The sequence below is a fragment of the Barbus barbus genome (assembly GCF_936440315.1).
Source record: "Barbus barbus genome assembly, chromosome: 29".
Classification (NCBI taxonomy): Eukaryota; Metazoa; Chordata; class Actinopteri; order Cypriniformes; family Cyprinidae; genus Barbus; species Barbus barbus.
In genome coordinates this window covers 11688554-11714909 of record NC_136757.1, presented here as the reverse complement: position 1 = coordinate 11714909, position 26356 = coordinate 11688554, and the positions used below count along the sequence as shown (strand labels likewise).

Here is a 26356-nt window from a genome sequence, read left to right as displayed (position 1 = left end):
ATAGGCCTAAGCATAACTAATGTTTTGATTTACTTATGACAGATATTATAAACTGTTTAATTTGCCAACTATTTTGTGTTGGTATATCTTCTAAAAATGACTAAAAGTCTACGTTAGCTATCAAGATATAAATATAATTACATTTGGTAGATGCTTTTGTTTAAAGACGGCAATTCATTTTATCAGTTCAAAAATAAATGAGAATAAATAAAAAAGCATCACACTGACTGTCAACCCTCTTGTTAAAAAGATTAAAGCAAAATTAAGAAGAAGTCTTCCTGTCTTTTTTTATATTTTTAATTTTTTGAAAATATGATTTGCTCAATAGCTAAAAGGGCTGCCTGGAAACTGACAGAGAATTGGGTTTTACTCCACTTTGTCTGATGAACAGGCTATAACAGAAATAATAGGCCTATCGATAATCATATACATTTTCCATTCTCAAATTCATATGAAGGACTATTTTAACTTTAATTGTCATATTTATACATAATGACTTCTCGCAGACCTGTAAACCAAGCGCACGCTAACGTCATCATGTTTCTATAGTGATGACGCTTTGCGTGAAATAGCCTACATTTCGGTTGAAATAATTAACTCGCAATCGACTTTAAATTGCCAGATACCACTACATCTATCAGACCGATAACTTGGCGCTAACATTAAGACGAAAACAGAGTGACTTGTGTACGTGCGTTTCACCTGCGCCAGAAGTGCGCGCGCGCGTTATCCTCAGTATCCCAGCATGCACCGCTTTATTTAGTGTTGTATCTCCGGGAGATGTCAGACACAGCCCCCCCGCCCCCTCTCTCTCTCTGCTCCAGCGAGGAGACAAAATCTAGCAAATCTCTCCTCTCAGCAGCCCGCAAACAGCAGAGCCGACCCCATCTCTACCATCAGACACACACTAATCTCAGCCCGTCCATCCGGTAGGTGTCGGCCGCTTCTTTGCGCTTCGCTCCCGGTGTGAAGCGCGCTCAGGGGCGGGTCGCATCTCAGCTGCACCTGCTCCTGCTCGAGCCGCTGACTGAAACAAACAAGCGATGTTTCCAAAGAAAGCCTACTGCACTGTATGGTTTAGAAAACAATACTGCCTCGTATATTTTAAGTGCGCAGTTTAGCACTTGCATTGATGTAGGTTGTTATTGTTTACTCCTTGTTGCGTATTTTCGGACGGATGAGATCATTAGCCGGTGGCTGATTATTATGACAGTAACTAGACACGATTGTGAAGATGGGTGCTATAAAGTACCATGTAGATGTCAGTGAAAACATTTTTTTGACATTGACACATTCTTGCAGATTGTTTTGGATGTCACGAGAGCTGTGCGAAATGAATTTGAGATTTCTGATTATTTATCAGGCTTATAATATTAAATATTTAGAAAATCAACTGCTTTTAAGTCGATTAAATCGATTATTTTTGTGATCTTGTTTTATTGATGCGTTAACATTTATATGTTTCAAATCAGTTATTTGAAAATCTGTTCATTTTATCTAGCAGATGCATATGCAATATTGTTTTGCACACATGCTGTCGTTTCTGGATTGTTCACAGGTTCAGAGTAACTCATCCTCTTGTGTCTCTAAGCTTGTAAATGCCTTCTGGTGTAATTATATAAAGGTTTAGATTGGTGGTTTGTTGATTGTTGCGCTGTCCGCAATGCAGGTGCCGTTATGATCCTGCTCATCCCCAGCCATTCTCACGTGCATGTGTTGATGTGCACTGGCCAATCAGATGCTGCCATGAAAGTCCCACATTTTATTAATCATGATTTTTGTATGGTCTTCATTTATTTAATAAGTGGTTATTTAATAACAGAACCGAAAAACAGTGACGTTTCTAATAATAACCGATAATCAGGTGTTATTTACCTGCTGCTGTTTTTGTGCCCTGCATAATATGTCATCATACTAGCTTACATCATGCAGGAGTATGTAGTGGGTGTGACTACATACTGAAGCACTGGATTTTGGATGTGTGTGTGTGTGTGTGTGTGTGATGTGACTATCAGGACTAGGATATAACAATGTTTAGAGTCTCCTCTAAAGCTGCAGCTCATTGATTATTAATGCAAGAGAAGGAGAGAGAATTTGGAGTTCAAGAAAGAGAGCTGTTAAGGGAGAGTGTGAGAGATAGTACGGGGGAAAGAACAACAGAGTTGAGTACTAATGTCAGGGGGATTCTTTTGTCTCATGTGGAGCGGGGCGGGGGAGGCCTTACCCTCTGACTGTAGGGAACAGCATCAGTCAGATCAGAGCAAATGTTAGCATTAGCACTCTAAAATGTCTACCAGCCCATAAATGGCTCCTAAAGGAGGTGAGGGAGCGAGTCTGCACATATGCCGTGGAATATCACTTCTGAAGGATGGTCAATGCTCCCAGCGCCTGTGATTTAACGGTTAATTTACGGTAAGCAGATGGATGCGGGATACAGATGGTGATGGGTTGCACTTTGTTTTTCCGATGCTCACTTGATGCCTCATCCACCTATAAATAAGTGTGTTATGATTTGGTTATTACTATGGTTATCTTTTGAAATATTTTGAGAATTTACAGACTAGGTAGTGTGCAGTAAATGCCAAATAGGATGGCTGTGTGCTAAGATACCTACAAACGTACCTATACATGTAAAACGCCAACATTTATTTAATGCGTTTCACACAAATTATGAGTACAGGGGCAGATTATAGATTGATAAAGAGTTATTTTCATGCAGTTGTTTGCACATTACTATGTTATAACCTCCAAACACTTACAGTGCATTGTAAAATAATTCATTGTCGTGTTTGCATTACACATAACCAGCTCCGTATGGCTTTTCTGACATAGTAAACTTGCTAGATAGCTCACCTGGTACTGCACTGCACTTGCTGAGCACTTGATTCATGTTTGATTTTGTTTACACTATCAGTTTTGGTTTTGGGTAGAGTTTAGTGTAGGTGATACTGAACATTATTTTCAAACACCATCCACCTTATTCTCCTGTGTGGAAGTAAGCCTATGGGCAAGACTTCTGGTTCATCACCCACGGTAGGGAAATTACGAGAAGAATAACAACGTGCAGTAAACGGTAAAACTGTTTGCACTGACTTCCGGTTATGTCAGGTTGCTGAACGGCCGCGCTTTTCAACGCTCTCTGTTAATTATCATAATTGCCAAGCCCCAATAACCAAAATCTTCATATTCTTGTTTGATATTTGCTCTGCAAAACATTAAGCATGTCTTCGCGACCGCAAAGGAAAAGAGATAAAAAAGTTAATACGGATTTGACTGTGGATGACCTGGGATCCACGACTGAAGCAGATACTGCACAAGTTGGCGCCTTTGCTAATTCCGAAGCTGAAACTCAACCCCATAACAGCGTAATTCTCTCAGCTATAAACAGTCTGAAGAGTGAATTTTTGTCTCAATATAAGGAGGTTCTGGCAGCAGTGAAATAAGTTAGAGAGGATTTCTCTTCCTTTGCTGAAAGACTTACTGAAACTGAGAACCGAATCGGCCAGGCCGAAGACGACATTAGTGGCCTTCAAGGAAGGGCTTCCAAACTTGAAAAAAACGCATCGGACCTTGCCTCTGCTCTTGACTTGGTCGAATGTAGAAGCCGACGCTCTAATATTCGCATTCTGGGTCTTCCAAATGGAGTTGAGGGAAATAATCCTGTTTCGCTTTTGGAAAACTGGCTCCCTCAGGTTGATCATTGAACAGGCACACAGGTTACCCAGTGGCATTCAAGCTGGGAACACATTGTCAAGGCCAAAGACAATGATACTGAAATGTTTTAACTATGCCGACAAAGTCAGAGTGCTGAGAGCAGCTCGGGAAAGAGGTACAGTGTGATGTTCCAGGACCATCGCATTATGTTTTTTCCAGATCTATCGCCTGAAGTGATGAAACAATTTGACGACGTGAAATGAGAACTCCGGAGGAGGAAGATTAAGTACGGGATGATTTTCCCCGCCAAACTTCTGGTCATCAACGGAGACTGCCGTCATTTCGTCAACTCCCCCGAAGAGGCCAACAAATTCATCGCGGGCTTGCAAAAGGATGCTAGTCTGGGGACGCTAAAGGATTGTTACAGTTGTTTTGAAAGGATTTTTACAGTTTTTATTTTGTCTCGTAATTCAGCAACCTCATAACGTTCCTTTTAAAGGACCGTTAGAATACTTAACTAGGGTTCTAGTCATCGAAGGGATGTTCGCCATGCACTTTTTCAGTTTTTTGTGTTATAATGGTTCTGATGTTGGTTTGTTTTTTTCTTTCCTCCTCCTCCTTTTTCATAATCTTTTCTTAATTTTGTCTTCTCTTCAAGGTAATTTAATAGTTGGGGGTGATTTTAATTGTACCCTAGATCCTAATTTGGACCGTTCCACAGGTATTGGCGCTTCACACTCACAGACTAGGAATATAATTAATCAATACATAAAGGATCTTAATTTAGCTGATATCTGGAGGTTTCAAAATCCAACAAAGAAAGAATTTTCTTGCTACTCTTCATCTTTTCATACTTATTCCAGAATAGACTATTTTCTAATTTCAAAGGACCTGATTGATTGTATATCTAACTGCAAATGTAGTAACATTGCTTTATCTGATCATGCATTATTATCATTGAAATATACTCTCAGAAACTGGGCTCTGAACAAGTTCAAGGAACGAAAACGAAAACCGGAAACAAACGAAATTTTGACTGGAACAGAACCGGAAACAGAAACAAAATCAAATTTTATAGTTCCGAACAATATTGAAAATTTGAAATGGCCATTAACCGGCTAATAACGTTATTTTATCGTTCCATTTAATATTTGAAATTTCCCAATGGCAATGAATTCTGCTACCATCAGTTTTAATGGGAGGTAGCAAAATCTGACAGGGTAGCACAAATACCAAGACTTGAAACATCTTATATCTTATAGTTATCACAATTTACCCCTATTTGGGGTAAAGCTAACTTTACACCTGGGACACATTATGCTGGATTTAAAATTTGGGCATCAAAAGGTTTGAGTAAAGTGAGAGATTTATTTAATAATGAAACTCTGCTCAGTTTTCAGGAATTAAGACAAAAGTGTGATTTACCTAAAAAACTTAAAAAAATTTATTAATAAGACAAAGCATCATTATCCTCTCTTGTCAGATCTGTCCCCTTTAGAAAAAATGACTTTAAACCACTTCAATGAGGGTAGGCAAATTTCTTTATTTTATAGACTAATCTCTACTAATTGCAAGGAAAATACAGAAAATAAACGTTTGGCATGGTGTCAAGATATAAGTGAGAATATAACAGAAGATGAATGGCAGAGTGTCTGTCTAAAGACCCAAACCCAGACAATTAATACGAGGTTCAAAATTATGAGTGTATACATAACTCCCAAATTACTACACAAATTTAATCCCAACATTCCAGATCAATGTGTAAAATGCAATCAAGCGATAGGAACTTTATACTATATCATTGCTTATGGAAGTGTCCCCTAGTTGAATGCTTTTGGGGAAAAGTTTTAAACTTTTATCCATGGTATTGAAACAAAATATTCCCAAATGTCCTAAACTATGTATACTAAATATTTTTCCTGTAACGTGCACTTTTACTAGCTTTGATAAGAAATTATTGATATTCTGTTTATTACAAGCAAAACTTATAGTAGCTCGTCATTGGAAAAACACAGAAAGCCCTCATTTTAAACAATGGTTACAAGAATTATCTCATTGCTTGGCTTTGGAAAAACTCACAGATATGGTTAAGAGAAAACCTGAAAGTATGGAACCCCTTTATAGGATTCTTGATGGAAGCTGATCCTAATCTATTTTCATATCATGCATCACCTGATATCAATGTACCATTGTTTTGACACCTTTATATTGTATATGTATGTGCATGTATTTATATTGTTAAAGTGTATTTATATGTTAAAGTTTCTAAAATCAATAAAGACAGTGTTGGAAAAAAACAAAAAACTACAAACTAGTGTGTACAGTTGAGGTCAAACTTCAGAATCTGCAAAATGTTAATTATTTTACCAAAATAAGAGATTAGACATTATACAACATGTATGTTATTGTTTATTTAGTACTGACCTGAATAAGATATTTCACATAAAAGATGTTTGTGTAGTCCGCAAGAGAAAATAGTAGTTGAATTTTCTGAATTTCTTGAATTCTTAATACTGTGTTCTTCACTGAATGATCCACAGCTGTGTTTTTTGTTTAGTGATAGTTGTTCATGAGTCCCTTGTTTGTCCTGAACAGTTAAACTGCCTGCTGTTCTTCAGAAAAATCCTTTAGGTCCCAAAAATTATTTGGTTTTCCAGCATTTTTGTGTATTTGAACCCTTTCCAACAATGACTGTATGATTTTGAGATGCTTCTTTTCACACTGAGGACAACTGAGGGACTCATATGCAACTATTACAGAAGATTCAAATGCCCACTGATGCTCTGGAAAAACAATGCAGGGGGGTGAAAACTTTTGAACAGAATGTGTAAATTTTTCTTATTTTGCCAAATATCTTTTTTTTTTTTTTTTCAATTAGTACTGTCCTTCAGAGGCTACAGAAAATAGTTACATGTTTCCCAGAAGACAAAATACGTTAAATTTACTCAGATTTTCAAATTAAAAAAGTTTTCACCACCCGACTCTAATTACGGGAAATTACAGGAAAAATAAGGTGGATAGACCATCAACCTTTTTTCGCAACTCACTGGACATTTCATATCCGAGCTGGTGCAATACACACAGCAATCAGTGTAATAAAACATTGCCAGATATTTGTTGATCCGTTCAGATAACACTCTTTTAATGCCACTCACTGGACATTTCACTTTCTAAAGTCTTGCAAAACTTGTAAGAAGCAATGTTATATCACTTCGCAGAAATTTCGGCAAAGGCACATTTTTCCAATGAGCCTGGGTTGAACAAACGTCCTTCTACATCTGGAATTCAAAGTCTAATTTAAAGTTGAAAATAAGCAGAATGTGAAAGAACAAACAAATCTTCTAATGTAAACTAAATAACAAACATGTCAGGTGCTGTACTAATTCTAGGCCACTAATCAAAGAAATAAATTTGTGACGTTGATATGTCTCATTGTACAGATTATCTCACATGGGGAACATGATTATCAGGTTTTACACAATCTTTTGGAGTTCATGCAGCTCAACTGCTTATTGACACAAAACCAAATGTTAAAACCTCATTATACAGTATGATGTTGTTATGATGTCATGGTGGCTGCTGGGAAGCTCTCTTGTTTCAGGAAGTGCTCGTGATTTACTATAGATGACATCATCACTCACAGTTGTACCTTAATATTGGTATTGCTCATAGTAGGCATACAAACTCCTTATGCCTCACTTTTCATTATTCATAAATTATTCATAGTTTTTGCCTGCTCCACGGAGCCTCGTAGTCTCTCTCTTTCTGTCTTTAAGTAATGGAGGTCACCTGTCAGTGTCCTTTGTTATGTAGCTGCCGTCTTGAGCATGACCAAACACTTTTTAAAAATCTTTTAAGCACAGCAGGTTTGACCGTGGCAAAGTCATTCTCACTGTGTGAAAAGTCTGTGTGTCTTGTGCTATGAAAGAGAGATCAGATACGCTATTAATGACACCCAAACTAACAAGTGGATTGTTTTGGTGTCCACCTACAACATGGTTGAAAAAAATAATTCAGGATGTGTATATATATATATATAAGCCATATGGAATTTCACTGTGTTGAGGTAGCAAATGGGAATCATAATGTGCATTTAAGGAAGTAGAATTAGTAGTCAGATTAAATCAAAGAAATATATATCTGTTGTAGGTGTATTTCTTTTTCTTCTTTTTTTAATATGAATAAATTTGATCATAAACAGAATAAATGGGGACACATTGTTTGAAATTACACCTATGTGACCGTTTTATTTAATTTATATTGTTGAAAAAAAAGTTTTATACACATTTTGTGGTCATTTAGTTGTTGTTGTTTTTTTTCCTGAAATAAATTAATATTTTTCATTCAGTAATGAAATTAAGAATCATTGGTTTCAACATTTATAAAAGTAAGAAATGCTTATGAATAATGGACTAATGGTTGCTGAAAATTCAGCTTTGCAATCACAGGAATAAATAACATTTTAAAATATATTAAAATATACAACAGTCATTTTAAATTGTAATGTTTCACAACAATATTACTGTTTATACTGTATTTGTGGCCAAATAAATGCTGATTTGGTGAGCATAGGAGACAAAGGGCCAAATTTACTCGCTTGCGCCGGTGCAAACCCTCATTTGGTGTAAAAGATAATGTTAGGATTTACTAAAGACATGCAATGGGAAATTAGCGCTGAAAAGGCATGGACAGTTATATTTGCAATTCATATTGAATATGCATTTGTAGGAGTTTCCCTTTCGATCTGTACATTTCTGGGAGGAGAGTACTCAAATGAATCACGCAACACAGTTTAGATTTGTGCTCGTCAATTCACTGGTATTTGCAACATTATGTCTTAAAGCAGGCGGTAATTTGCCCTGCTCTTGGTAGATCATTATGGAAATGAGATGTTGCGTCTGTGTTCTTTAATGTGCGCATTATCAGTAAATCACCTGCAGAATTTTCCCCTCCCGTCTGCGCTTTTATTGGATTGCGTTCTAACGCTAATTTGCCCTGTTTAGTAAATCTGGCCCAAAATAGTAATAGTGATAACAATTTAAAATAATAATAATAAAAATCAAATAAAAAATCAGGTTCCTTTTGGTTGTGGTTCACACTTATTATATTCTCACTCTAAACTGAAAGTGAGTCTTTTCTAAATTCTGAATTTTGCACAACCAATTTTGTTGGTAGTGTGTTTCTTTGTTTCTGTAAATCTTCACATTTGCATCTTTATTGCATGATATGCTGTGTATGAATGAGGAGAAATGGAGGTGGCAAGAAAAAGAGAGAGGACACATGAGGAGGGACAGCAGCAAGTGAATGAATAAAAGAGCATGGCAGAGTCTACTGACTGTTTTCTCTGTGCCGCACTCAGAGTGAGCACAGCCTGGCATTACTCTTTCATGCTCATAGGCTTTTCATGAGTTCCACCGACTCGTAGTCTTCCTCGAACATCTCTTACCCTCTTTTTAGCCACACTATCCATGTTCAAATATATATATATATATGTTTTGTTTTTTCAGAAACCCATAGTGTTTTTTGGTTTACCTTTTAGACTTTAGAGCGAATACAGTGTGCTGCTTTTCCCATCCTTTTGTTGTGTCTGTCTTGTGGAGGACTGTGGTTAGTCTGTCAGAGTGAGAGTGTGTTTAAGGCATCTGCTCCTGTCTTCTGATCAACCACACTACCATTTTTGGCTGCTTCTTTTTCTCGTTTTCAACTTGATCTTATGAGAAAAGCGTGACCGTGCATGTTTTTGCAAGCCTGAAATAAGTTGCTGTATAAATCACTGCAGTGTCCAGATGAAATGTCCACCGGCACCGAGTGTCGCTAAAAGTGATTGATTTTCTGTTATAAAGTCTATATAGTGTTTTATAGCAAATTTTAACACAACCAATAGGAATGCTTACACTGACCATAATCCCTAGATTTTAAATGTAATTTTTAAATCTAAAATTCAAACTTTCACAATTCAAGACATTTTTAATTGGTAAAGTTGCAGCACTTCTACACCACTACTGCTTATTTCACTTGGAAACTGCAGCAGTTTGCTTCCGCAGTAACATTTTTCACATTTTGTAGCATCACGTTTTTCTGCATGAGAGCAGGTAGCTCATTTTTTCGTCATATAGCAGAATAAATGTGAAGTATGATTAGCAATGCAGACCTTCAACACACCCGCAAGGCGTTCTCTTATCTCTTTTGTTTCTCCTTTTTCCTCTGTCTTTCTGAATGGCTGGATTTGTCAGTTTTATTGTGTTGCATTATCATGATAGGAGGAAGTGCACCCAGAGGAGAGAGTCTGCCCAAGTTCTCTGTTAATAATTTAAACTACACAGGGCTTTATGAGGACCCTTTTACTAAATCAAAGCCTTTCTTAAGAAGTCGTGATGGGACTCTTTCTTTTATCTTCTGGTAGAAGCAGAAAAAATAAATTAAACAAGGTGTTAGATGAATACATTAGCCCACAAGTGAGTATATTTGTAGGAAGTACAAACTGGAATATGATATTTTAGTCTGGGCCAAAGTGTTTTTGAAAGGGACTTACTGTCACTTAATACTTCAAATTGAATTTTCTTTGATTTTGAAATAAGAGACAAGAGTTTGATGTACTTGATCAACTTTCCGAACTCTCAACTTGAAACTCAAAACTGCCTGTCTTAAAATATCCTTTATTTAAAGTAAAAGGTACTCATCAAAATTGCATGACCAGAGGATTTGCATGAAAGTCACATCAGCAAACATGATTAAAAATAATCAAGGCATGTTTTTATATACTTCAGCACTGTTTTTTACTAAATGAGCACAAGGAAAATGGACATTTAATCTAGTCTTCCATTTATATGCACCGTTATATAAAGTAATAAAAACAGTATTATGTAATGCACTCTACCATTCAAAAGTCTGGGATTGGTATAAGATAAGATTTATCGAATATAAGATAAGATTTATTGAATAAAGACTGTTATGCTCACTGAGCTCAAGAAACATGTTGTATTATTTAGTGTTGAAAACAGTTGTGCTGCTTAATGTTTTTGTGGAAACCGTGATACATTTTCAGGATTCTTTGACGTAATTAAAAAAAAAAAACAGCATTTATTTGTAGATAAATGTTTTGTAATACTGTAAAAGTCTTTGTCACTTGAAAAAAAATTATTAATTAAAAAAAATATATCTATTAATAATCTGACCCCAAAACTTTTGAGCAGTAGTGTGCATACTTTATATTTTATATTGCTAATTATACATTTTAATATATGAAAAATGTAATACAGAGATTCCTGTGAACATGTTAGAGTGATGACACAAATAGATTGAGGCAGAGCTTGAATCAGAACTGAATTGATTCATTAAAATGAATCATTTGAACCAATTCATTGAAATTAATCAAACTTAATCAATCAAATACTGTTTTTACTTTAAATGATGCTATTTCAAAACATATTTCAACACTTCCACACTTGTGAGACAAGAAAGGATCAAAGACTAATCATAGAAAATGAATGGCTTAAAAAAGCATACTATATCATTGATAATTACAACATTGCTTAATTTCATTCACTAGCGCAATCATTGCGATATTCCATGAATATTCAATATATCACCCAGCACTACTTAAATTTTAAGTGGATCAGAAAACATCAAGGGAAAAAAAATAAATGATGAAATATGTATGATGCGACCTCTTTAAGAGCGCTTTGGGATGGGGGATGATCCCTGAGCAGTACAGGGTCTGTGGAAACCAGCCCAGCGTTCACCCCCTTAAATCAATACTCCCACAAACAGTATCTACAGACTCTCCCTCGCTTCTCTGCCTCATCTGAAACGCATTACGTAATGTCAAACCATTATGCTGTCATTAGATAAATATAGCTGTTTATCTTCTCAGACAGAGGGACTACGATTCTGGGAAGGGATAGTGATATCCGAAGTAAACAATTTAATTGCAGTAATGTGTTTTTGTTTGTGCAAGTACTGTATGACAGTCTCCTGACCTCACTATGTGGCTGTGACTCCATTGTAAACATCTCATGTGAGTGTAGGTTTATCCACACTGACTTCACATGTGCAGTTTTATAGCTTGTCCTGATTACACAAACAGTCACATGTCTATATGTGAATTGTCACGTGTCTGTAGGAAGAGTGATTTTGGTGTTATGATGAATTACTTTAAAGATGCATTTTGTCATGTACTCTGGGAATTGCATAGTAGCATATATCCTGATGTTGATGTCTCAGCAGAGGTTTAATTAAAGATGCTGTAAGTGATATTTTTTTAATGGTATGACACTCAGAAAATGTCCCTATTACAGTACCTGTCAGATCTGAATTAGATGTCCTAAAATATCTTAAAATAATACACTTGTGTCTATAGCAGCACTGAATCTGTAAAGTGCAAAAATGTGACTACAGTCAAATTCTTTTTTAGATAAAAATAAATTTGAGGTGCTTTTTGTGTGTCAAACGTTTTGTGTGTTTCATGCAAGAATGATATTTTACTCCTGTTGTGCTTGATAATGATGGAATTTACTACAGACTGTATTAGTTTGTGGTTATTAGATCTTTTTCTTATCAGTATTATTCATAACAATTATATATACACATTCAATTTTCCATCATAATCTGTAATAATGTCGTAACACTGCTTTAGAAAATCTCATATTTTATCTCAAAAATTAGTTTGTGGTGTTTTAGTATATAAAATAGGAATGTTATTATTATTTATTTAAAAGTATTATTAAAATAATTTTAATACTGATAGTAAAATAATAAAAAATATAATTTATTTTAATTTATAATAAAATAAATTTAATAATAGTATATAATCTTATAATCAGCAAGCTACACTTAAAACACATTTGATGCGGAAACAATTTTCATTCAGAAATTGCTAGTAAATGTCACAAATAATTACAATAAAGAAACAGCAAGTTACACATTAAGTGAACCGAGAAATTTGAAGTAGAAAGACTGAAATAGTAACTTCCAATCCTCCAATAAATAACCTTGGAGCTAGGTGTGTAATTAACTAATGTAACTTTTAGTCATAGTGAGTGATAACTGCCAGAATGCTGAATATTCTATATATCTGACCAGTATTTTCTTTTCTTGTGTTTACAGGTCTCCTGAGCTAGTGTGTGTGTGCTGGTGTGAGTGAGTGAGTTTACTTATACATGTGAGTGTGAACGCGTACCATCATCAACATGGCCTCGGTGAGTGTGACCTTGGAGAATCAGCTGCACAGCGCACAGAAAAACCTGTTGTTCCTGCAACAAGATCATGCCAACACATTAAAAGGCCTACATTCTGAGATCCGCCGCCTACAACAGCACTGCTCAGGTACACACACACACACACACACACATGCCAATACACTGAGCATCATGTAGTGACTGCCACTTACAGCAAAACTGCACTAAGCAAGCATCCATAAACACATACATTATTCATTTGTAATATGTCTACAGTAAATGAAGCATTATAATCATGAAGAATGAAGTGTCTCATTTATTTAATGGCTCAAATTCTCATAATTACTTGCTTATGTAAAATGTTTTTGTTGAGCAATGAAGAAAAATTATTGCCAGTTTTAGTGCATTTGCTAATTATTTTGTTTAGGTAATCTAGTATTGTTTTTATTTAATTTTTGTATTTTTGCCACTTTAATTCAGAGGATAATTAAAAATTGACTGGAAATGAGAGGACGGATAGGGGAGGATGGGATTGGGATGTGACTCGAGCCGGATTTGAACTCACCCACACAAGTGCCCTCATGAAGTGGGTGCCAAATCCTGTGCATGACTACTATCAGTTTAATGATGTTGACATCTTGAGGTCATTTGTGGTGGCATCATATTAAATGTCTAGATCAAAAATGAACACAAATCTTTGGCACTTTGTTAGAGACACATACTGCAGAAGCTTATGCAGTCCTGTCACCAGGTCACTTCTCTATGCTAATAGAGTAAAACTGTGCCACAGGGATTATTGTTTAGGATTGTGAGAATATAAAGTTAATCTCATTCTAGATGGCTCGATCCTCATCTAAAGGCCATTTCAAACTGAACGCGATCTGAAAAAGCAAGGTGAATCGGCGACGAACGGTGCTTTCACACCGAGCGCGAAACGATTGATTGCCTTTGCTAATTCACGCCTGCATGCTCGGTGGTGCCGACCAACAATGCATTTTTCCTCTGATATGTATCTCGTATATGGATTTTGAGGACATTGTCTGCTGCTCAATATTCAGCATTAAATTAAGATAAATAAAGTTTGGTTCTGCATCAGAAACACAATCTATCTATAATGCTTACAAGAAAACATCTTAAAATATAAAAAGAAGTATAATTAGCATCAAGCCAAATATGAAAATGTATGTAATTATTAATGTTTTTATTAAACATAAAAAACTCTTTGTATGTTTAATATATTTTTTTTAATTTGGCGCGATGACGCTTTTGAATCGAAACAATAGATCCATGTGGGGCTATTCACATTAGGTGTGATCATTCATGGCGTTGTTGTTTTTTTCCCCGTCGCTTCACGATGTAACAGGCCATCCAGTTAGATTTGAGCTAAGATCACATGCCCGGAGCAGCTGCTGTTGCACAAAAAGGCAAGAGGCATCGAAGAAGAGTATTCTGAGAGAGAAGGGGATGCTGAGTTCTTGTTATCATTGGTATCTGAGAACAGAATTTTTGCATTCAGTGTGAAAAGGCCTTAACGCTGCTTCACTCCAATCTCCATGGTCTTTTTAAACATGAAATTGTTGTGCTATTGTTGTGTGTGTGATTCATTATTGCACAAATCAAAGCACAAAACAAAACATCACAGCCAAACAGCAAAGCAAAACAAAAAAAAATCACCAAAGCAAAACCACAGAACAAAACAAACAAAAATATCAAAGCAAAACAGCAAAGTAAAAACAAAACCACAACACAAAACAGCCAAGCAAAAATGCAAAGTAAAGGCAAAACAACTAAACAAAACAGCATGAACTACTGTCTTATTGTTTGCAGTATATTGAAGCACAAAAAATAAAATAAAAATAAAATACAACTTTCATGTTGTTTGTATTGTCTCACTGACTCCCACATGCTCTTTTATCCTTGGTTGACTCTCTCTTGTGTTACTGTTTTGCTCTCACTCTCTTGATCTCCTCCTGTTTCAGGTGATGTCTTGTGTCATGTGATCTTCAACTGTTGTCATTTAAGGTAGTGTGATGCTCTGTGCTGCCAGCCTAACATTTGATCTCTCTCTCTCTCTCACACTCCTCCCTTTGTCGTCCTGTCCACTCCTTCTGTCCTCTCTTTTGTTTCACAGACCTGACATATGAGCTGACAATGCGGAGTTCTGATCCAGGCGGTAAGATTTCTCACGCACGCTTTACACGTGGCTGCATTCACACTCAGAACAAAATACTTATGCAAGGGGGCTGTGTGTGTGTGTGTGTCAGGTGTTGCTAGGATGCTGTCAAAGTGCTTGTCATCCACACGTTTACCTGTTAAAAGAAATCTCTTAACAGTCTGGTAGACGCACAGACAGATGGGCATAAGACATAAGTTGTAAATAAGACTTTTTTGTTTCCCGCAAAGAAAGAGAACTGTGTCCCTCTTCGCACATATACCACCATGTTCGTGCCTTGTAACCTGGCAACTAGCGTCCCACCCAGCAAACACGCACACACACACACACACACGCACACACACACACGCGCACACACACACACGCACGCGCACACACACACACGCACACACACGCACACACACGCACGCACACACACACACACACACACACACACACACACACACACACACACACAGACAGACAGACAGACACAGAGACCCCTTGGGACTGCCATTTCGCTCTCTCTTCCTTTTAGTTTCACTCTGTTTAATATATGTTGGCCTTTCAGTCTCCGCACAAACACACAATGCACTAATAAAACATGTAGGCTCTGAATGCTCAACACAGTAGCCACAGACATGCAGTTTCCAGGCAAAACACTGAAGGCATTGAGACTTTGAGAGTTTTTTACATGATAAAGACTGTACATTATCCTCTTTATTACAACAAGTACAACAAATAAATACATGAAATATTGATTTTGGAGTTAAAATTATTATTAAATATTATTTCACAAAAATGGCAAACAACATTTTTTAATTAAATTAAATAATAAAATAACAGAAAGAACGCCATGACAAACACCGTAACAATTTTACAATATTTATTTTAATATTAATATGATTAATCTGCAGATTGTATTTCTGCAGATAACTAGTCAGAATAAAGTATTCCAGAGAGCTGTGTAAAATGAATTAGTTTCACATTTGTTTAGTGTCTGTATGGTTGGACAGGCTGTTGTTTGTGTTTGCGCATGTGGCTGATGTGAGCCAGATTCGTGTCTAGCACAGGAAATTAGATTATGAATGACTACGCTAATACAGCACTAATGCAAATGGCTAATGCATCATCTGCAACCTGCTGACTACATCCCCACGCTCATGTTCCTAACAATAGCCATGATATTTCAGACCAGCACCACCGCCATACATCAAAACACTTGGTTTTATGTGGAATGACATTCACAAATGACAAGAGAGACTTTGCAAATGAGAATCACATGTTCCTCTCATTTCAAAGATCAAGCATCATTCTTAATCCAGCCATCACATAATAATAGAGATGATTTCTGTTCCAATTTAAAACAGCACTTTATGTCGACTGGAGTAACAGCAGATGGTTCATTCTCATTAAACTACATGTCCGTAAGAGATAACTACACCACCGATCGCTGATTAGAGCGACATCTGTTGTCTCTCTACCGTGACACATGTGATATTAGCATTGTGAAGAATGAAGTATACTTATCACAGTTTCACATGTAAACACTCTCATTCTGAAGCTGTCACTTTGACCTCAGATGACTGTGTTTTTTATTTGTTTGTTTGTTAGTTAATGCTACTTGTATATGCCATTTTGTCTATTAAGTTGTTGTTTCACTTAATTTGTTTGCATTAATTTAAATTTGCTAAATTTTTCTGATTAATTGGATACAATTTTCAGATTTTCTATTTTTGTTTTTAATTTGCTAAATCATTTGATACATTTCTGACTCTAATTTTACTCCATATACTGTACAACTATACTTTAATTTATTTATTTTTAATTTTATTGCTTTGGCAGTTGCAAATGTTTACTTTTTGTCTTTTGTCATGCCAGTGATGCATGATAAATTTAAACCGAGAGAAAGCAAGAAAGTGAGAGAGAGAGAGAGAGAGAGAGAGAGAAATCTTCTCTTGCGTGCCATTGTTTAGGCTGTTGCAAAGCTGAAGGTCAATAAAGAGGGACATTGCCATTCCCCCAACCTTCACATTCATTAGCAGTGTAACAGGAGATAGGATCTCTGTCTCTGTCCTTCACTCCCCCTCCTTATGAGTGTGTGGACCCTCTCTCTGAGGTGCCCATCTCAGCCCCACCCTATTTGCCTGCTAAATGCATGTCTTTCACAATCTTAGACATTTGTAAGACCAACATAACAAATGTAAATTTTTTTAATGATGAGGTGATTTTCAATAAGATGGTTCAGAATTATCCATGCAATTACAATGTGTTTATCCAGCTAAATTTCTGTAGAAATCAATAATATCTATGCTGAGCTAAGCTAAATGAGCTCTTCCCAGAATACAACAAATGCTGTTTGTCAAAAGCTTAACATCAGATCTTAAGGGAGGAGTGGGTTGCTCCTGTATAGGAAAAGGTTTGATGTTAAATAGCCATTAGTTCTGCAGGGGTAATTGGTTTATTGATGTGTGATTCACAGTTCACTGCTGCCCTCTGCAGGCTAATGTTTTAGTCAGTTTGCAGAATGTCTTTAAAGCAGTGGTCTCGAACTCAATTCCTGGAGGGCCACAACTCACAACCAGCCCCAAATCACACCTGCTTGGAAGTTTCCAGTGATACCAAAGACCTTGATTAGCTGGATCAGGTGTGTTTGATTAGGGTTGGAGCTAAACTGTGCAGAGCTGTGGCCTTCCAGGAATTGAGGGATACTCCACCCCAAAATGCAAATTTTGTCATTAATCACTTACCTCCATGTCGTTCCAAACCAGTAAAAGCTTTGTTCGTCCTCTGAACACAATTTAAGATATTTTGGATGAAAACCGGGAGGCTTGTGACTGTCCCATTGACTGCTAAGTAAATTACACTGTCAAGGCACAGAAAAATATAAAAAAACATAGTCAAAATAGTCCATCTGCCATCAGTGGTTCAATCTGAATTTAATGAAGTGACGAGAATACTTTTTGCATGCAAAGAAAATTGTTTTATTCAACAATTTGTCTCCTCTCTGTGTCAGCGTAGCACCATTTTGGACAGCATCCGATGTACGCAAAGTGCATATGCTATTCTCTGTCATCAGTAATGCATGGATACACTGTTTCCATTCAAATCAAAGCTTAAATAAACGTACAATACGTATCCATGCGTTACTGATGACAGAGAATAGCATACGCACTTTGCGTCCATCGGATGCTCTCCAAAATGGCATTACGCTTGACAGTGTAATTTACTTGGCAGTCAATGGGATAGTCACAAGCCTCCTGGTTTTCATCCAAAATATCTTAAATTGTGTTCTGAGGACGAACAAAGCTTTTACGGGTTTGGAACGACATGGGGGTAAGTGATTAATGACCAAATTGGAGTATCCCTTTAAGTAAACATATTATTTCAGACATTGTACTTATCAATAGCTTTATTCCAAAACCTAGTGAAATGCTTCTCTTCCTAGATAGAAGGCACAAGGCAGCTGTCTAAGGAAGCATAATCATCATTACTCACAAGTGATCAATTAAAAAAACACTTTGCATAGGCATTAACTCATGTGGCACACAAATAGCACTGGAGACTAGAGAAGAATCTTAAAATGCTGACAACAAATGACGATAATAGTGAAAGGTTCTTCAACTCCAGTCCTGGAGGGCCAGTGTCCTGCAGACATGAGTACAATCCCAATTTATCACACCCGTCTGCAACTTTTAAGTAATTCTGAACACTTTATAAGTTTATTCGGATGTGGTTGATTTGGGTTAGAGCTAAACTCAGCAAAGTCTCAACCTCAGATGTCACGTATTGTTGGCTGAATATCTGATGCATATGGCACACAAAATTGGAAACAACATTCCTCCTAGAAACAAAGATGTTGTGCCGCCAAACCCCCTCATGGAAGAAGGAAGCTGTAATGTTGACTTACAACTGTGACACTAGGTGTGTTTCCATTACAGATTTGCACAAAACTTTTTTATAAATATCGATAAATCTATTGCGGAATGACGGCGTTTCCATTAACCAACATTATTTGATTAAAACATATTTTTTCCTAACGGATGCTGTTAGGTTTACGTATATCACCATTAATTTTGGACATGTATGCATGTATCTTTAGCAAATCAGCGCATATAGCCGCTTCTGGGATATGTGCCACGGCGCAGCTGGTAGAAACACAAGCATTGACTAGAGTGGCAGTGTTGGAATTGTAATGTGTCCGCAGACGTGTGCAGTGTAAATAAGGGGTTATCCATCCAAGCATTAATGGCAAGGAAAGCCTCTTAAACTTGAGAGCGGCCTCCAAGAACCTCCATGTTTCTTGGAGGTTATAGTACATTAAAGAATGACCATGTGATTTTTTTACGTACACCAGGTGTAAATGCGGGGGAAAAAAACAGTTTCCATTGCAGTTTTGTGATGTATTCCTTTTTCGAATTGCCCAAAAAAGCACCTCATGCGCACATACATTTTTTTGTGTGAGATATATGGGAGTTATTGCGAAATTGTTTCCATTAGGTGTATTTTTTAATTCGCAATTTCAATTTGCGCAATTTGAAGGGTACAGCTAAAACACAGCTAATGAGCTCTTATCAGGATCAACTAAACGCTGAATGTTTAAAAGTATGTGAAATATGTAAATTTCGCGGCATGGACTCTCTGAAATATGTCCAAGAGTTTTACTGTTATTGTGGTACTTCCACGCCCCTAAACATGACTCTGCACAAAACAAAACGTTATTGGTTTCCTTAACTGTTAGTCATATGTTCTCTTGGGCGGTCCTTGGCCATTACAAGCGGCCAAGGTTCCTAAACCTTCTGCCATCAGTCTGAAGGTCTGGCTACATGAGAATAAAATGTATATTTGCGTGTAGCATCCTTTTAAATGTTTGTACCTAACATCTTGTTCTCTCTCAGATGATGGTGAGGCTCGTTGCAGAGAGCTGCACCAGCGCTGTGAGGAGCTGGAGGCTCAGCTGAAGGCTAAAGAGCAGGAGAACACGGAGCTCCTGCGGGATCTTGAGCAGAAGAATGCCATGATCTCGGTGTTGGAGAACACCATCCGTGAGCGAGAGAAGAAGTACCTGGATGAGCTGAAGTTGAAGAGCCATAAGTTGGCTGTCCTGTCTGGAGAGCTGGAGCAGAGAGCCAGCACCATTGCCTACCTCACCTCTCAGCTCCACGCTACCAAAAAACGCCTTCTCGCCGGGGGAGCTGCAGGTATAAGCCCCTCTGTCAGCCCCGTCAGCTCTTTCAAACCCACCCCTCCTCTCGCTCCTGCGGCATCGGGAAACGACAAAGATGTCCGGCAACCCGAGACCCCTCGCAGACGCATGCGCAAAAGTCTTTCGCAGCCGCTGCACTCTGAATACACAGAGCTGTACCGGTTGGGCGCCGCCGACGGCCGCAGGGTGGTACTGAGGGATTCAGTAGACGCCATGCCAGATCCCACTCCGTTCCTGCAAGCCAGAGAGCCCACGGCCCCTGTAGAGTCTCAGCCGGTGCTGCGGGAACGCCCCTCTGTAATCCCGCCCATAGCTTCTTCGGTCACACCCCCTGCACCATCAAGCCCTGCCCACATCCCAGTGCCCCCAAGTCCCAGGAATAGTCCAGCGCGGGAGGGACCCCATTCCCGTGGTAACGCGCATATAGGAGTGGCGCATCGTATCCACCGCTCGCCCTCAGCAAGTGGAGGTGCGGCCCGGCAACAGGCGGAAGTGGAGACCCTCGCTGTGGACCAGGTCAATGGGGAGCAAGTGGTTCGCAAACGCTCAGGTGCAGACAGAACTGTTTAAGACTGACAAATGCGCACATTAACACATTCTAACAGATAGAATATTAACATAGATGTATTAAGACCAATGCAGTATATGCGGAAATCTTTGACTGTGAAAACACATGGATACAGATGCTCAAATCATCAACATATCACCAACAACCTAGTCAATAAATTAATAGAACACAAACACAATACAAATTTAAACAACAAACACAATAGCAAAGTACAACCCTGGGAAATGCTGAACATGTACTGGCGAGTGAACAAGATTTAGGCAAAGACTGTTTTTGCGAGTGTAAGAGAATATGAATGTGTTTTAAAGGGAAAGATGGAGAGACTACGGATGGCAGCAAGAGCTTCTGTATGTCCTGCTGCTTTTTATGCAACACTGTATAAATGACAAAAAATACTTTTGTTCATGGTCATTTGAATAACTTCTTTGTCTCACCTTGGTTGGGAAGGAGAACTGTGAGCATGCCAAATGTTTGTTTTTCTTTCCCATTTGACTTTCAGCACCGTCTTCGCGCTTTCCTTTCTTCTCGTCATCGATGTCCCGCTCTGTTTGACTCGAGGTGCAAACACACACTCATATATTGCCAAATCTCGTCATTGCCTGCTGATTTAATGTTCTAATGCATATTCATATCTACTCATATTTATTCATGAGCACTGCAGTAGTACTGGAATCTCCACTCTCCTTCCCCTTTCATTCACATATTTACAGGCTAATGTGAACAATCCTGCTGCTCCTAATTAAACGCCTACAGAAATCAAAGGTCTCAATGAGGTCACTTCAGTGTATGATCTTGTTTCACTTGCTTTTATTAATAACATTCTACATATAAAAAATAAGTTAAAGGGATAGTTCACCCAAAAATGAAGATTCTGTCATTAATTACTCACCTTCACGTCGTTTCAAACCCGTAAGACCTTCGGTTAGTTTCTGAACACAAATTAAGATATTTTTGATAAAATCCGAGAGCTTTCTGGCACTGCATAGACAGCAATGCAACTGACATGTTCAAGGCCCAGAAACGTAGCAAGGTTTTCTTTGTGCACAAAATGTATTCTCGTAGCTTCATACCATTGCGGTGAACCCACTTTTGTCACATGGACTATTTTAACGATGTCCTCATGTTCCTTTCTGGGCCTTGAATGTGTCAGTTGCGGTCTATGGAGGGTCAGAAAGCTCTCGGATTTCATCAAAAGTAAATTGATGTGTGTTTAAAAGGTGAACGAAGGTCTTACGGGTTTGAAATGACATAAGGTCAGTAATTAATGGCCAAATTTTCTTTTTTGGGTGAACTGTCCCTTCAAAGATGTGTTGTTCATTGTTTAAGATGAAAAAAGATGGAGCTACAATAATATATTTCTATTTTCTATAATACATTCCTGACTAAATCAAACCACATTTACTCATATTATCACTCGCATGGAAAGAAAAATGACAAAACGTAAAGTATTTTATGAAGTGAATTTATTTTATATGAGCAGTACAAAAATAAACACATACTGATAAACAAATCTAGGAAGGTGTACAAGCGAAAGCAATGGAATCTTATTGGTTTAAGACAATCAGCTGCTTGTTAAAGAGCTCGGGGAAGTGAGGTAGAGAGCGCCCGAGCCCTTTAACAAGATTTGCTCTCGACTCAACACACTTAGTCAAGCTTATTATGGTTTAATGTGATTTTACCATAAGCCTTGTTTTATTTTGAATGTTCGCTGACGTAAATGGCAGGAACAAACAGATTAAATCATTGAGAAGGTTGAAACAGCTCAGTAGAGAACAATCAATGCACATTTGCATAAGTATCAAGGAATATATATATATATATATACACATGATGCTCTGCAAATCTCTTTAGATAATAAACTGTTACTAATACCTCTTATTCATCATATATTTGAAATAATACAAAATTCCACTATTCTGATAAACTAAATCATGAAAAAAAACTACATTCATTTATAAAAATCATCAATTTGGAAAAAAAAAATGTACAGGCTTCTGACTCAGGCGTGTGATCATCATAACTCTCGCTTCAGAGACAAAAAACATTGGAAACAGTTGCCGATCAAGCAAATGCAACCTTGTTTTTCTGCTGTCAATTTAACACAAACCTTGGGCAGAGATCATGCACAGAGTGCTGTTTAATTGCATTTAGTCCATGTTCCATATTTTTACTTTGTTAGGTTATTTTTGTATTGAAAGAAGTGACAGATGCAAGAAGGTGCCCAAGATTGACCCATGCCAAGTGACCCATAAGTGGCCCTTATGACAGAAAGTACCCATGTAAGAATGACATAACGAGTCCAAAAACTGTCACACAGCTACAAATGGGTCCAGAACTGGCAGCACCTGTGTAATAATCCACATCTGTCTCATTGTGAACATGATCTCCTGAATGCTCACCACCATGTCCATGCCCGTGTCCATGACCGTGGCCATACCCATGCCCATATCCTGCACCGTAGCCTCCGTATCCTCCATAGCCTCCATACCCGTGCCCGTACCCATATCCAGGTCGGGCCAAGGAGCTCAAGCCGTGTCCGACCAGCATTCCCCCTAGAGCTCCGGCGGCGGCGGCCCCTGCTACCTTCCCAGTGCTGTGTCCCGAGGAGCCTCCGGTGTGGGCTGGTGGGGCACGGTAATGTCCGCCGCCTCCTCCCCAGCCCGTGCGACCGGAGCTGCTGCCGCCCCATCCTCCACCTCGGCCTCCTCCACGTCCAAAGCCCCCGCCCCGACGCGACTGGACCGCAGGAAACATCACCATCAGGAGTAACAGGCAGTTCATCAACGAGAAAATTTTATATTGGGAGAACATCCCGGAAGATGCTGTGAAAACACAAGGTCAGAGGTTGACCGAATCCACGTCTGGTAAGAAAGTCTGTGCATGCAAACTCTGTGAAAGCAAAGAGCTAAACATAGTTCAAAAAACCAATCAGTCTTAGACTCGTCGGTCGCAATGAGATCTGTCTGATTAGTGGACACAGAGGAGACAGCGAAAGCCAATAGTGTCAAGAAAGAGAAATTAGTGAGGTCTTATTTTCAAAAATGTCTATAGGGTCTTATTTGAATAAAAGTAGCCTATTTATCATGTATTCATTTAAGAAAAAAGAAAACACTTTTTTTTTTTTTTTTAGAACCCTGCTAGTTATTAGCTAATTTTAAGCATAAGCTTAATACATTTGAGAGATGATTCTGTTTTTAAAACAAGTAATAATTGTATAAATAATTGAAGATGTGTTTAAAACAGATCTTTTAAGAATGTTTATATGTTAACAATTTTTTTTTTCATTGTAGGAAAGTGTTAAATACTGCACACAATGTCCTTTGAGAAAGAAAAACAAATTACAAAGTCTTTATTCAGAGGCCATAAAAATACAAAAGTGACTAGATGTTTTCAGTGTGACATCTATCTATCTATCTATCTGTCTATCTGTCTGTCTATCTGTCTGTCTGTCTGTCTAGCTAGAACAGGGCTGTCCAAACTCGGTCCTGGTGGGCCGGTGTCCTGCAGAGTTTAGCTCCGACCCTAATTAAACACACCTGAAGCAGCTAATCAGGCTCTTACTAGGCATACTAGAAACTTCCATACAGGTGTGTTGAGGCAAGTTGGAGCTAAACTCTACAGGACACCGGCCCTCCAGGACCAAGTTTGGACAGCTCTGATCTAGAACTATTGGTAACACTTTACAATAAGGTTCTGTTTGTTAACATTAGAAGTATTTATCATTGTTAGTTTATAATGTACTCAACTAAAGCATTTATTAATCTTAGTTAATGTTGATTCTGACATTTATACATGATTTAAAAAAACATTTGTGACTATTAACATTATTAAATAGACCTGAGCTAACATGGACTAACAATGAACAGTTGTATTTTTATTCATTAATGTTAACAAAGATTAATAAATATTGTAAAAATTTATTTCTCATTGTTAATGTTAGTTAATTAAATATAGTTAGCAAATAAAACCTAATTGTAAAGTGTTTCTTGAGCACCAAATCAATATATTATATAATTATTTCTGAAGGATTATGTGACACTGAAGACTGAAAATTCAGCTTTGCATAACATGAATAAATTAAATTTTAAAATATATTCAAATAGAAAAGATTTTTTCATTACAGCTTTAAAACAAATTATATTTCACAATATTAAGGTTATGTATTTTTGTATAAATGCAGCATTGATGAGCAAAAAAAGATTTCTTACAACAAAAAAATCATAATTCCAAAATTGTCACTGGTAGTGTACACACACACAAACACACACACAGCTGCGTTAACTAGTTTTCTGAAATTTAATGCTAAGGTAATACAAATATTTTTTTTTTATTTGTATGCGTGTATTTATTTATATTTTATATATAAAATAAGTTCTGTATTGAACTTGAGAGTGTAACATACATAGATCTCTATGTATTTTATGATCTAGAATCGAGCAGTACATGATCTTTTCAGAAACTAGGCCGCCAGTCTGGCAGCTTTAGAATGGTAATCTGGTATACTTCAGTGTCTGGTTGTCTCTCAAGAATATTCTCACCCCTGCCCTGCACCATTCACTCAAATGCAACACAAAGGTGATGCTCATTCTTAAAATCATTCAATTATGAGGTAATATTTAGATGACCCTAAAATAATGTAAACAGCACTGGAATTTGAGTAAAAAGCAAATGTTTTATAGCATTATCTTCATATTACATACAAGTATTAATTCTTCAACAGCCTTAGAAAACAGAAATAAACAGTAATACAACATTATACACCAGAATATTACACATTGGTATGACATTTTCCAGTATGAAGATACTTTTCTTTAGAGACATTAATAAAATAATAATAACATTAATAAACTATTAATAATATTAAATATTTTTTTAATAAAATATGGTTAAAATAAAGTTTCGTTCCTCCAAAAGAGGATGCATTGACTTACATTGACTTGGTGTGAGGATGAAATTTATTTTGGATGGTTCAGGATGACTGTCCAAGTGTTGTCCTCCTCTCTTGTCTGCTGCGCTTGATTGGATGAGTTTGAGACAGAACTCACACAAGTACACGTACACAGTGGCATTAACAGACTGCTGCGCATTCTCTGATTGGTTGAGTGAATGACCCTACGTCGGCCCGTCTCACCGGTATAGGATCAGAACATAGCTCTAATCCATCAACAGGATTAAGACGGTCTGTGGATTTGACAAACGTCTTTAGGCCCAGGGTCATACAGTGGAGTCGGTCATGTGGTGATTGTATCGCTCCATGAGCTCAGAGATGCTGGTTAGGTAACCCACGAGACAAGCTGTAATCAAATCATGTGGAAGACTGTTCTGACATTCACACAGTGATTGTCTTTGCTGGTAGGTTGTGCGTAATGGGAAAAAAAAAATCTTGGCCAGTAAACGAAAAATAATGGACACTTTTCACGTTTCCAGGGTTCTCAGAAGCAAAAGTCGTTATATAGTTGGGTAAACTTCTGAAGAGGTGAATGCAACCAACCCCCCAAAAAAATTAAATAAAAATATTAGTGTTTGAAAATTTGGAAAAGCTGTCAAATTTGCCATCACTCACTCAGCTGTTAGAAATACCTGCACAGCAGCGTTAACTA

At 37.5% G+C, this 26356-nt stretch overlaps 2 protein-coding genes across 2 annotated transcripts; one reads left to right on the top strand and one right to left on the bottom strand.

Moving 5' to 3' along the window:
• Positions 1–556: 556 nt before the first annotated feature.
• On the top strand, positions 557–21514 carry LOC306849871 (coiled-coil domain-containing protein 92-like). The gene is made up of 4 exons (XM_079385245.1): positions 557–929; positions 12760–12978; positions 14962–15003; positions 19881–21514. The coding sequence occupies exons 2-4, from the start codon at positions 12843–12845 to the stop codon at positions 20756–20758; spliced, it is 1056 nt and encodes a 351-aa protein (XP_079241371.1). The 5' UTR covers positions 557–929; positions 12760–12842; the 3' UTR covers positions 20759–21514.
• Positions 21515–22208: 694 nt separating this feature from the next.
• LOC306849874 (uncharacterized protein) lies at positions 22209–25771 on the bottom strand. Its single transcript, XM_079385248.1, has 2 exons — positions 25688–25771; positions 22209–23578 (listed from the first exon to the last, which is right to left on the bottom strand). Exon 2 carries the CDS (start codon positions 23565–23567, stop codon positions 23016–23018), a length of 552 nt encoding a protein of 183 aa, XP_079241374.1. The 5' UTR covers positions 23568–23578; positions 25688–25771; the 3' UTR covers positions 22209–23015.
• Positions 25772–26356: the final 585 nt, after the last annotated feature.

Bases quoted from the DNA above. Each gene is read 5' to 3' on its own strand.
- LOC306849871 (XM_079385245.1), top strand. From the start codon at position 12,843: ATGGCCTCGGTGAGTGTGACCTTGGAGAATCAGCTGCACAGCGCACAG. The intron at 12,979-14,961 runs GTACACACACAC...TTTGTTTCACAG, and splicing joins CCTACAACAGCACTGCTCAG to ACCTGACATATGAGCTGACA. The intron at 15,004-19,880 runs GTAAGATTTCTC...GTTCTCTCTCAG, and splicing joins GCGGAGTTCTGATCCAGGCG to ATGATGGTGAGGCTCGTTGC.
- LOC306849874 (XM_079385248.1), bottom strand. From the start codon at position 23,567: ATGTTCTCCCAATATAAAATTTTCTCGTTGATGAACTGCCTGTTACTC.